The 12,369-nt window shown below is 39.0% G+C and overlaps 1 protein-coding gene across 1 annotated transcript in view; it reads left to right on the top strand.

Annotated features, from left to right (window-relative positions):
- The first annotated feature begins 2,507 nt into the window (after positions 1 to 2,507).
- Positions 2,508 to 12,369, top strand: part of nav2a (neuron navigator 2a) — a 64,309-nt gene continuing 54,447 nt past the window's right edge. Inside the window, exons 1-4 of the mRNA XM_088004461.1 lie at positions 2,508 to 3,651; positions 4,597 to 4,706; positions 4,778 to 4,886; positions 5,243 to 5,656. Of these exons, the coding sequence (XP_087860587.1) occupies positions 2,528 to 3,651; positions 4,597 to 4,706; positions 4,778 to 4,886; positions 5,243 to 5,656 (1,757 nt within the window). The 5' untranslated portion in view covers positions 2,508 to 2,527. The remainder of the gene's footprint in view (positions 3,652 to 4,596; positions 4,707 to 4,777; positions 4,887 to 5,242; positions 5,657 to 12,369) is intronic.

Genomic DNA, 12,369 nt, shown 5'->3' with positions numbered 1-12,369 from the left:
AGGAAGCCAGCTATTAGAAACCTGACCCACTTTGTTAATAGCTAACTACTAGCGCATCTAATTGGGCCCTAATTACTTCCTAATGGCTGCTTTGTTTCATGCTGCTCACATTAAACGCTGAAGAGGAGGAGAAAGTGAAGGCTGCTTTGTGAGTGCCGATTTCCAATTAGGACATGAAAGAACTGGCAACATGAATAAAAGGGGAGATCCTCATGAAAATGTGCATACAGTATGAAAGTGTTGTTGTTTACCACTATGAATAAATGCTGCTGTGAATAAAACATTCATTCTTTGGACTGATACTTTATATTAATTGAGATGTAATTCAGAAACTTCTGGAGTTTCACTATGCCTTTTATTTAAATACCTGTCCAGTTATTTCTGATAATAAATGACATTTCTCACTAGGCCTGTGCAGCAGTATCCTATGAATTGTTACTGAAACAAGGAGATGTGATGAGGAAACCTCTTAAAATACAAGAATGTGGCTCTGCACTGCAAAAACACAAAATCCTACCAACTACTTTTGGTTTCTATTGCAAATATCTTGGCACACATATCTTACACAATATGACAAAAATAAGTCATATAGCTTTTCAGCAAGATGTAGGAGTTTCTTTTAAGTCACCAATTCCTTAATGTTGATTATAAATGACCAGTTCCACCAGAAGATTATTTACTTTTTCATCAATTTTAAGAAATTATTGACTCAATTCAAGCTCCTATATCTTGCTGAACAGTTACTTGTAAGTTAGTTTTGTTTTATTTAAAGTTTACTAAAATATTTGCACTAGAAACTAGACCAAAAATATCTGGTAAGAATTTGTATTTTTGCAGGATATTGTAGGTTTTGCCTGAAAATTGCAATCATGTTTTCCTCTTTTCTGTCACCAAAACTGTGACTTTTTAATCAGGGGTTCGTTTTTATATCTTGGCTTATGCACAATACAAACAGTTTATTCAAAGCATCTCTAGTTTCCAGTTGTAATCAGATAACCAAACAAATAAATCATGTAAACTAGAGAAAACGGCTGCAGGAGAGACTTGGCCTGAGGATCTTGTCTGTGTTGTCTCATGCAAACTAAGGTGGGGGTCTTCGCCGCCCAGCTCAGGCCCTCGCTCTCCCGCTCTCTCTCTGGCAGTTGGTGTTTGAATATTCAAATGTTGCCGGTTGGAGCTGCAATCTGCACGCTGACCACCTCAGAAACCCTCAGTATAGCTTCACTTTCTGACAGGCTACAACTTTTAGCAGGAAGATCTGTGTTTGATTTACGCAGACAGGAACTAAAGTGAGGTGTTGCGAGATATTATTTCTGTTTTTAGGCGAGGTTGAGTCCATGTATCTTGCTGTTTTTTTTTTGTTTTTTTTGCAGAGCAGAAGAACTCTGACCAAAAGCAGGCCTTATAAGTGCAGCAGCACCGCTTCTTGATGTGGCTGACTTGGCGAGGCTTGAAAGCACTCCAGTCTGCTCCTCACTGCTCTTCTAAACAGTTTATGATGGACTCCCTTATTGTTATTGCTGAGGGTTTTTTACAGCAAACTCATAGCAGGTTTATCCCTTAGCACACGGGTGTCTAAACTTTTTGTACCAAGGGTCAAACTCTCCAAGTTGAAGGTCCTCAGGAGCCAAAATTAGCTTTTTTCTCCAATTAAAAGTGGAAACATAATGTTATTGTGATTACTTTCTCTTTTATCTGCACAATAATAAATTAAACAACTAATACTTTAATGAAACAGGCAATAATATGACATTTGTCTTAGCAAATTATGTTTTTTTAAATCTTTATGTTGTGATAATATAACATTAGACAGATGAACTGTGAAAACAACCAATCAAAGACAGGGGGCGGGTCTTAGTGCTGTCAATCAACTTCATATACACACTGTTAAATGTGTTACAGGAAAACCGTTTATCTGCCATCATTAATGGCTATGCTAACGAGCCTCAGCATTCACAACATGCTATGCTAGCTACATAGTGATTGACAGCGCTAAGACCCGCCTCTGGGCTCTGATTGGTTGTTTCTGGAAGAAGGAGGCAGAAGAGCTCGATTTTTTCCACAAATTAACTGTCACAGCATGGTGACAATGAAAAAAATATGTAATAAAAAATATATTACTGTGGTTTTAAAGATCTGCTGTTGTTGGATCAACCTTCCAGGCCTCTCAGGTCTTCTGGTTCTGGTTCTGGTTCTGGTTCGGGTTCGGGTCTGCATCCCCAGAACATGGAGAAGCAGCATTCAACTTTTATGCACCACAAATCTGAGCAAACTTCTGGAAAACTGCAAAACTGCTGAAACATGGAGTACCTTTAAATCTAGAATAAAAGAGTTGCCTTTGATTAGATGAGCGTTTGCTTGATGATTCTGATTTTTGACTAAATGTAATGTTTATTCATTGTTCGATATTTGATGACTGTATGATAGCACTTTGAACTGCCTTGTTGCTGAAAATGTGCTACACAAATAAACTTGACTTCATTGTTTGGTAAAATGTCTGTCCTTTGGTGCAGATTCCTTGGAGGGCATGACCTCACAGCTGTCTGTGATGACTGAGCATGCTCCGTCGTCTGCAGTGACCGTCGGCTCCTCCACCAGCGCCCTATCTGCTACGTCCCACCTGGTTCCTACATCCTCTGCCTCCCTGTCTACCGCCATTCCCCAACCCAACAGCAGCAGCAAACCCTGGAGGAGCAAGTCAACAAGCGCCAAGCACACCAACGCCCAACCGCCATCGTCCACTAGCAGCCCAGCATCCGCAATGCAGTCCAACAAGCCAGAGAAGGACGCATCGACCAAGGTTGAAGCTCCTCCCAAAGCCGCCACCCAGAAGTCGATGCTTGAGAAACTTAAGCTATTCAACAGCAAATCAGGATCTAAAGCGGCAGTACCCCAACCGGATGGCGCCGCCTCAGTCCGGACGCCTGTAGAGAGATTGGAAACCGGCTCCAACACTGACCCTTTGGAGGAAGAAGATGGTAACCTTCGACCAGGGATGAATGGGACGACGGCTTCGACAACCGCCAGCAGCCCCAAAATTGCTCTGAAGGGCATTGCCCAACGCACTTTCAGCAGAGCTTTGACTGCCAAGAAGGGTTCAGTGAAAGGCCCGGACAAGGAGAAAGGGAAGGAGAAAGAGAAAGGGAAGGAGGTGGGCAAACGCGGCCCTGACAGGGCGGAGCTGAGGGGGGAGGAGCTTAAGGAGGAAGCGGAGCCCGCTCCTCCGGATGTGGAGGCGTCCAACAAAAAGACGTCCAAAATTGCTAGTTTCATTCCCAAGGGGGGAAAAGTATCCAAAAAGGAGAGTTCCACCCCAGCACAAAGCGGAATACCAAAGCCAGGAGGCAAAGCCCCGGGAGCTGGGGGCAAAGCTTCTTCAGCAAAGGAGGCGGCGGAGAGGCCTCGGAGCATGCGGCTGGGCGGAGGCGGGCTCGCCATGCACCGCGGCCCTCTGGACAGAGACAGGGACAGCAGGCACTCCAGCTCTACCTCCAGCTTGGCCTCCACTGAAGGGAAGCCCGGCGCCACCCCGGTGGCGGGTTTAGGCACTACGCAGAGCACGGCCAGCAACACTGTCAGCGTGCAGCTACCTCAGACGCAGCAACTGCACAGCCACCCCAACACGGCTACTGTCGCACCTTTCATGTACAGGTAGGAGGCCGGATTACCCTGCTAGCTTGAATATTAGCAAACACCAGAAAGGTTTGGTTTTGGAGGAGCAGCTGTAAGGATTGTTGTAAGAGTTCTGACTTTAATCTCAGAATTTTGACTTTTAATCTTAGAATTATGGTTTTAATCTCAGAATTCAGACTTTTGAGCTCATAATTCAGATTTTTAATCTTGGAATTCTGGGTTATGAAAATTCTTCTTATTTCTCAAAATTTTGTCTCTTTTTCTCAGAATTCAGAGTTTTATAATCCTGACTTTATTCTCAGACTTTTTGGAATCTCATTGAAAGACATTGAAATCCAGTAAAACATATTGATTATTTTTTTGTAGCATGACAGAATTACAGTTTGAACACAATTAGAAAACATTGTGTAACACAGAAAGCTCATTTTCTTTTGTTTGCTTGTCAAATGTATAATTACTCTTTGCATTATGTCAACTTTGGCTTCCATAAACCATAATCTCACAAAGATGGAGAAAAGTTTTACTGAAAATAAACCAAGCGAATGTGTTATTTTGTTGCTAAAACATTTTTTGTGGATAATTAGTAGTTAAAATTCAAGTGTTATTTCTCCTCAGTGACTCTAACTGCTCAGCTGAGGGTTCGTTAGTCAACAAGGACAAAGTCTGGAGTCGGCCAAAGAGCAAAGGCAGCGTATGAGCGAGGCATTCAAACGTCACGCTGTCCAGCCGCAGCGCTCTATTGATTTATCCTTCAAAGACAAAACGTTACTGAAGTCTGAGGCTTAGCAGCCATTCGCTTCTCACCGCAGTCACAAGACTTGAAACACAGCAGATTTAAGGTCTAATCAGGTTTATCCCTTCTTCGTGACAATTTTCTGAATATTAGGTTCCCCCTAAGTGCGCCATAATTCACAATCAATGATTTCCTCACTTTAATCACTCACACAATTTGTTTTCCGGCAGAACACAAACAGATGGCGAGGGAACGGTGAACTCTGAGAGCGGCTCAGTGGGAAGAGGTGGAGACGTTTCCTGCACAAAGACCAGCCAGACCTCCATCGAAGACCTTTCAGGTAGGAACGGTCTGCTTCCGTCCACAGTTTACATTTCAAATCTCACTTCTTTAAAACAATGTTTTGTTCAGGTGAAGACCCAGAGACCAGACGGCTGCGCACCGTCAAAAACATTGCAGACCTTCGGCAAAATTTAGAAGAGACCATGTCCAGTCTGCGGGGAACTCAGGTCACTCACAGGTAAAACAATAATAAAAAATACTTATTTAATTATGATTAATTGCTAAACCACAACTGACTGCACTTACTTCTATGTTAAGATGAGAAAGTATCAACTAAATTTCACTTTAATGATATTTTTCAAAAAACTTCTTGTTATTTTCATGAGTTTTTAAGACAAAAATTTTGGTGATTATACTCCGGATGCACCGATTCACTATTTTCACTTCCCATACCGATACCGATATCTGACACTTTTTTCAGTCATTTTATTCATTCCTAGTTTCAGCCTAACCCCTATTTTTCATTGCGGTTCTGCTAATAAAATGATCTAGAGGAGTTTGTTTGTTGTTTAAATTAAATTTTTTTTTTCTTAGTACTCTGGAAACCACCTTTGACGGCAGCGTTACGACAGACATCAGCAGTGGTGGCGGCGGATCATCCGGCAACAACAGCAGCGGCGGCGGGAGCGGTCGAAGCATCCTCAGCCTTACCTCCGCCCGCTCGTCGCTGTCACCATGGCGACTGGGGCAGTCCAGCCCTCGTCTGCAGGCGGGTGACGCCCCTTCTGTTGGGAACGGCTACGGCGGGCGAGGTGGGCGCTACCTGTACCCGGGGCACCTGCGGAGGCAGCTGGCCGGCAGGGGCGGCGCTCTGTGCAGCGTGGAGCTGGGGGACAGAGCCGGAGACGAAATGGAGCTGGACGGCCCCGCCATGGAGGTCACCGGCTACATGAGCGACGGAGACGTGCTGAGCAAGAACGTCGTGCGCACTGATGATGTCACCAGTGGGTAAGTGGGTGGATGCAGCAGATTGTTTTACTTTACTTTTTACTTTTAGTGTTTTTGTACTTCCATTTGGGTTTCTACTACTTTTAAAAACAGCCTTCAAATAACAAAACAGAATGTAATGTTACAAATCAGCAGGAACTGTCCGTTACCTAGCAACCCTGAAAGCCCAGCCCGTTACCTAGCAACACAAACTGAGCTCCAACATGTTTGGTCAGCTAGTTTTACCACTGTATAATGGCTGCTGGAGAAGACAAGAACCAGAAACCACTTGCTGCATTCTTATTGGTTGTACAGCAGGCTCCACTTCTGCTTTTCAAAGGTTGTATAACTGCTCTGTTTGGGTCCATTTTCACATGGATTTATAGTGACAGCTAAATCTGAAAGGAGCTGAGAAAAGGCAGAACTGATCAGACTGAAATGTCATCATCTAAGAATAGTTTTATGCAAATGAAAATGTTTTGAGTAGACCATAAACCTGTCCTAACATTTTCAGGGAATTGTAACAGGTCACTTTTAAAGGTTATGATGGATAATTTAATATATATTTATTATACAAGTTCAAATGTTGAACTTTTAATGGTTCTTATACAGTTTTATAACAAACCAGAAGAGGGCAGTAGTGTTCCTTAATGACTGAACTACCCATACAGAAAAATAAAACATTTTGTGAAGTAATCTGCCAGTGGAATTAATACTTTTAAAAATACATATTAAGGACATATTGATTAAAACAGGTATTTAGTTAAAAAGTTAATGTAAGTTAGTTTTTTATTTTATTTTAAGTGTCATAAGATATTTTGCACTAAAAAAATAGACCAAAAGTACTTTGCCAGATTTTGTGTAGCTTTTATAACAACATTTATCTGCAACAATTCAAAGCCAACATGCCGCATGTATCATCAGATGCATTAATGCTGATCTTCAGATCCACTGTTTATGTTTTGTTCACAAAGCCACTGTCTATGTTATAACATGCTCTTTGCATATTTTGGCTGTTACACTGATCCAAAGCTCTGCTGTCATCATTGTTATCAGATGAAGCTGTAAAAGGCGCCAAGTTGGCCTCAGACTGAAAGATTCAGATAAAGTTTGGAAAACATCTGCATGAGTTTGAACTGATTTCCAAGAGGAGCCCAAAGCAGAGGCACGTTTCTTAAACCCAGAATCCAAGCTTAGTGTTAGGAAGCTAATGTTTCAGTTTTATATCTGATTCACATTTCCTGGTGAATATTGATGCATCAATATTTACAGTAAACTTTCTTTTTTAAGACTTAAACTGACTGATTAGATACAATCTTTTGAGCCAAATTGTTACTGATTGTGATCAGTCCCTCTTTAATTAGGACTTTGAGGTTGCCTCTGTTGTTTTTATTAAAGTTTATTGATTAATTTTGAGATGTTAGAGCGAACATTTCAATGTTTTGATCTGTGTTGGTTCACAACACAATTTTTGCTCCAAACTAAATATTATTTATCACAAAATAATTCCTGGATTGTTGGAGGATGTTTTCATGCTCTATTCTTTACTGCAAAAATGCAAAATGTGACCAAGTATTTTTGGTTTAGTTTGTAGAGCCAATATCTTAGTAAATTAAACAAAACTAACTTACAAGTAACTTTTCAGGAAGATAAATTGTTTTTATAATAATTCCTTAATATTGATTAAAAAGTGCTACTTCCACAGGCAGATCATTTCACTTAAATCAAGGGAAAAATGTCTGACTGTAGTGAAAAAACCTACCAGTGGAATTATTACTTTTTATCAATATTAAGAAATTATTTACTTGAAACAAGCATTTTTCTTATTTCTGGTATATCAAGATATTTTGACTACAAACCCGACCTAACTTGGAAAGATTTAGTGTTTTTGCAGTGAAAACACAAAAAACTGAAGCAGAAATACAAGATTACTGTCTGCACTGCAAAAACACAAAACCTTATAATTTTGGTTTTACCGAAACATTTTTTTCCATGTTATAAGTGAAATAATCTGCCAGTGGAACTTTTTAATCAGATTTAAGGGATTATTGACTCTTATGTCCTGGAAAGTTACTTGTAAGTTAGTTTTGCCTTTTTTCGAGTGTACCAAATATTTGCAATGGAAACTAAACCGTATATACTACAGATTTTGTGTTTTTCCAATGAAGTGATTAGATGATCCTTAGATGTTTGCAAAATTTCCATTTTTCTACTTTCAAGTCCCTTTGAAGTCGTGTTTCTAATTTTTCTTCTGTTTTGAAACCATTTCTCATTTTTCTTACACTTGACACCATCATAAAGCAAAGAAAATCCACAAATCCTCTGTTGTTATGATCCGGCTCTTGTTGATGTCTGGACTGTTTGACAAATGACTTTCTGTTGACGTTTCATCCATGCTAGTTGATGTCTGTAGGTGAGAGCCATGGCATTTTTATGAAGCTTTAGGAAGAAGTGATGGATGACTGGGAAATCAGCTTTTATTTAAACAGAGACTATATGAGGCTCTTGGTTGTTGTGTGTGTGTGTGTGTGTGTGTGTGTGTGCGTGCGTGCGTGTGTGCACGTGTGAGCGTGTGTGTGTGGGTGGAGTCACCCTGTGGGTTAACCATTTAAAACAGACTCAGACTGATGATGACCTCCCACTTTCCTCTTCGTCCTCGGGACATTTTGCGGTTCCCTCGATCGCGAGCGCGTCGGCATCCAGCGCAGACATAACTGGTTCTTCCACACCGGAGCTGGGACGTTTACCCACAGAGGAGGAGCTGGTTGCTTGACTGCACTGCAAAAACACAAAATACCACCAAGTGTTTCTTCTAGTTTCTTGTGCTTAATACACTTGAAATAAGAAACTTACAAATATTTAGCAAGATATTATAGCTTAAGTCAATAATCCTTTAATTTTGATCAAAATGTTCCAGATTATTTTACATGCGACATTTTTCCCATGTTTTAAGTGAAATAATCTGCCAGTGAAACCAGAACTTTTTCATCAGTGTTATTGATTTAAAACAAGATCTTATATCGTACTAAAAACTTATAAGTTTTTTTTGTCTTATTTCAAATATGCTACAAACTAGACCTAAAACACTTGGTAAGATTATGTTTTTCCAGTGTGTGGCACATAAACGCACAAAAAACATTGCAAAATACAAAACCTTACCAAGCACTATGTCTAGTTTTAAGCACAAATATCTTAGGATACTTGAAAAGAGACTGTAATTGACTAAAATGGGAAACATCTGCCAATGGGACCAGTATTTTTAATCAATATTAAATAATTATTTACTTAAAACAAACTCCTATATCTTAATGAAAAGTTATTTAAAGTGTACTAAAACATTTGTACTAGACAAAAATACTTGCTAAGATTTTATGTTTTTGCACTCCTGCCATCATGGCAGAACTTTTTATTTAAAACAGGGCAGGAAACTCCCAGCTGTTGTAAAATCTGCAGGGAGTTCAGCCCACCTTGAAAATCAACCCCGTGGTGAAATGAATTGCTGCTCTTTCCAACACTGGAGAGCCATTCATTAAAAGATTAACTGGGATTATACTGTACAAGGAGGTCACTGGGTTATTCAGAGGAAATGTGACACAGGTAAAATGAAACGGCAACCGTTGAAATAAACTTTTCCCAGAGATTTCGCCAAATTCAGGAGACGTTTTTAAAGCTGCACTGTAAAAACACAAAATCTTACCAGGTATGTTTGCTCTAGTGTCTAGTGAAAATATCTTAGTATATAAGAAATAAGACAAAACTAACATACAAGTAAATTTTCAGGAAGGTGTAGGGGCTCGTTTAGAGTCAAAAATGTCTTAATATTGATTTAGAAATGCAAGTTCTGCTGGCAAATAATTTTATTTGTAATATAAGAAAATGTCTTGTTATAATTGAAATAAGCTTTCAGTGGAATTAGGAATTTTTTATCAATATTGTTTGAAATAAGCTCTGATATATTCCTGAAAAGTTACTTAGTTATTTTTTTAAACCCAGAATATTTTGTTTGTAAACTGTACTGATTGCTCACACATCAAACCATAAAATCTTACCGAGTATTTTAGTCTAGTTTCTTGAGCAAATATCTTAGAACACTTGAAATAAGATAAAACTAAATTGCAAGTAACTTTTCAGTGAGATATAGGATCTTATATTGATTAAAGACAGATTAATCTTATAACAAGACATTTCCCATGTTTTATATTTTGCCAGTTGAACAAGTAATTATTGACTCTAAACAAGCTCATATATCTTTCTGAAAGTTACTTGTAATTCATTTTAATCTTTAATCCAGCGTACTAAGAGATTTCACTTGAATTGGATCAAAAATTTTTTTTGCAGTGCAGTGGTTTTCTTCAGCCCACAGCCCCTCAGTTTTTGGTTCTCTGTCCCTCAGAGACGAACAGAGACCCAGCGCTTCACTCTCTAAAGCTTCGGGTCTAAACTGTCTGACCCATCCTCCTCCTCCCTCCCTTTTCCTCTGCCAGACCCAACCTCCTATCAGGGGAGGAAAATCAGCATGTGGAGCGGAGGAGAGCCGCCTCATATCAACGCTGAGCTCACACACAAGTTGGCCGGCTTCATTTCACCGTGATGAAACTCGCCTTCACCTGCTGGTGTTGTTTATCTGTGTTTGCCGCAGACCTGACGGTTAAACGGACTCATTTCGTTCGAGATTTTATTCGGATAGAAGCACCTGGACGTGTTTGATTTTGCTTTTGGCTGACATGTTTGAGGCAGACAGGTAGGTTTGTAACATGATTTTGTTTGTATGAAACTGGAGGAGTTTCATAAAGGTGAGCTGGTAAAGTGGTGGATTTAAAGGTGAGCTATTATTTTAACTAGAGAGGATAAGATAGGTTTATGGATGACAAAAAAATGTTAATTACATTGTTTGCACAAAATTATTCTAAGACATTGAGATTTTAGTTGGTTTTAGGAAATTCTGATGCTTTAAACCCAAATAATCTGCTGCTGGCCACGCTCCCCAACTCAACATTTACACTCACACGTGACAATATCTGCAAAAAGATGTGCAATTATACAACCAATCATCCATTTTGAAAAGCACTGGTAGAGCCTCCTGAACAACCAACAATAATGAATGGTAAGTCAACAACAAAAAGCTTGTCTTTTCCAGCAGCCATTGTACAGCACATACAGCTGTAAAACCAACTGACCACAAGCTGGAGCTCAGCTTGCGTTACTAGCAACTGACTCAACATTCTGGAGGTTTTTGAAACTGCTGATTTTCCATACACCAAAAAGACACCAAAAGATGAACTTATTGCCAAGAAATGGCTGTGTGTGTTTTATTAAGAGCTTGGTTTGTTTTTAGAAGCAATAGAAACCCAAATGGAAGTACAAATACATGGAGAATGTGATTTTTTTTACATAACAGATCGCCTGTAAACAATAAAATGTCTTGTTTGGACAGGTTTCTACTGAGACAGGTGGATAGGAGCGGGGTTAGATATTAGTGTGACAGAGAAATGTTTGAGCTTGTGTTTGTCTCTGGCCGGTCATCTCCAAGGTGACTTTGCAGTGTGATGATTGATGTCGACCCCCTGTGGACTGGATCCTGTGTCTGGACAAAGTCCTGCTTTAACCGCACTTGTTTTTTAATTTAAAACAAAGTTGCATACATTATTTTAGTCTCTTATGATCAAAACTTTGTGTTTATTATGACTACAAAAGGCAGATTATTTACTTATGATATCCTGTAATGGATTATTTGTACTTTTTGCAGGTTTCTTACTATGAAATAAGTACTTTTTATTTGTATAGCACCTTTCATCGATAAAAATCACAAAGTGGTTCACGAGTAAAACAAAGATGCACGGATAAAACACAAATTTGCTAATTTCCTTGGCAGATTATTTCAGTTATAGCACTGGAAATAATAATAATTAGGGAATTAATGACTTGAAACAAGCACAAACAAATCACTCTTATAAATATGTTTGGCTGTCTTTTTTCTAATTTGTAATTGATAAATTCTAGTTGGTGAAACCCCAATGATGTTTGTATATCATGAGATAGTCTAAATCAGTTCTCTTTCTGTTAGAAGTTCCTGGTTACCCGTTTATATTTTCATTTTAATCTGAGTTTATATTAATAATGCGCTACATTTTCAGCATCCACCATCTGTTGGCCTGAACTAAATCAGCCAGTTTTTATATCCACCAGTGATCTTTGGTTCATATTTAGTTTCAGTTTTTTATTATCCGTTGGGAAAGTTTCAGCATCTTGGAACCACTTTTCAGTCTCCCAACATATAAATCAAGTTTTTTCTGTTACGAAATGAACTTAATCACTGCTTTGCCTCCTTTTTGTAGATAAGTAGTCAGTATGTTTATATCAGATCCTATCTTTAGTTCTTCCATTCATCAGCATTTGACAGGCAGGAACTGGTTTTTGTAATGAATTTATGTTCTGGTGAAATAAAGAACAGACTCATCTTTTGTCTATTGTGCTGCCTCTTCTTTTCAACAGAGTTGGCTAGTAACTAATTACATTTAAGATGTGCTTTTTGGACTATTTTTACTTTACACTTTAGTAACTTTATCATGAAGTATTTCTAGTCTTACTTGAGTAAAATTTCTGGATTTTCTACCCACTGAATGAAAAAGAAACATGTTTTAACCAGAAATTCACCAGACACAAACATACACCTGCAGTTTCTGGTAAAGTTTTATAAATTTATATTGAAAGAAACTGATTTGGAAACATGTTTT

The sequence above is a fragment of the Poecilia mexicana genome, unplaced genomic scaffold (genome assembly GCF_051168715.1).
Source record: "Poecilia mexicana isolate PSO_F unplaced genomic scaffold, ASM5116871v1 scaffold_3, whole genome shotgun sequence".
NCBI lineage: Eukaryota > Metazoa > Chordata > Actinopteri > Cyprinodontiformes > Poeciliidae > Poecilia > Poecilia mexicana.
This window is presented reverse-complemented; position numbering and strand designations above follow the sequence as displayed.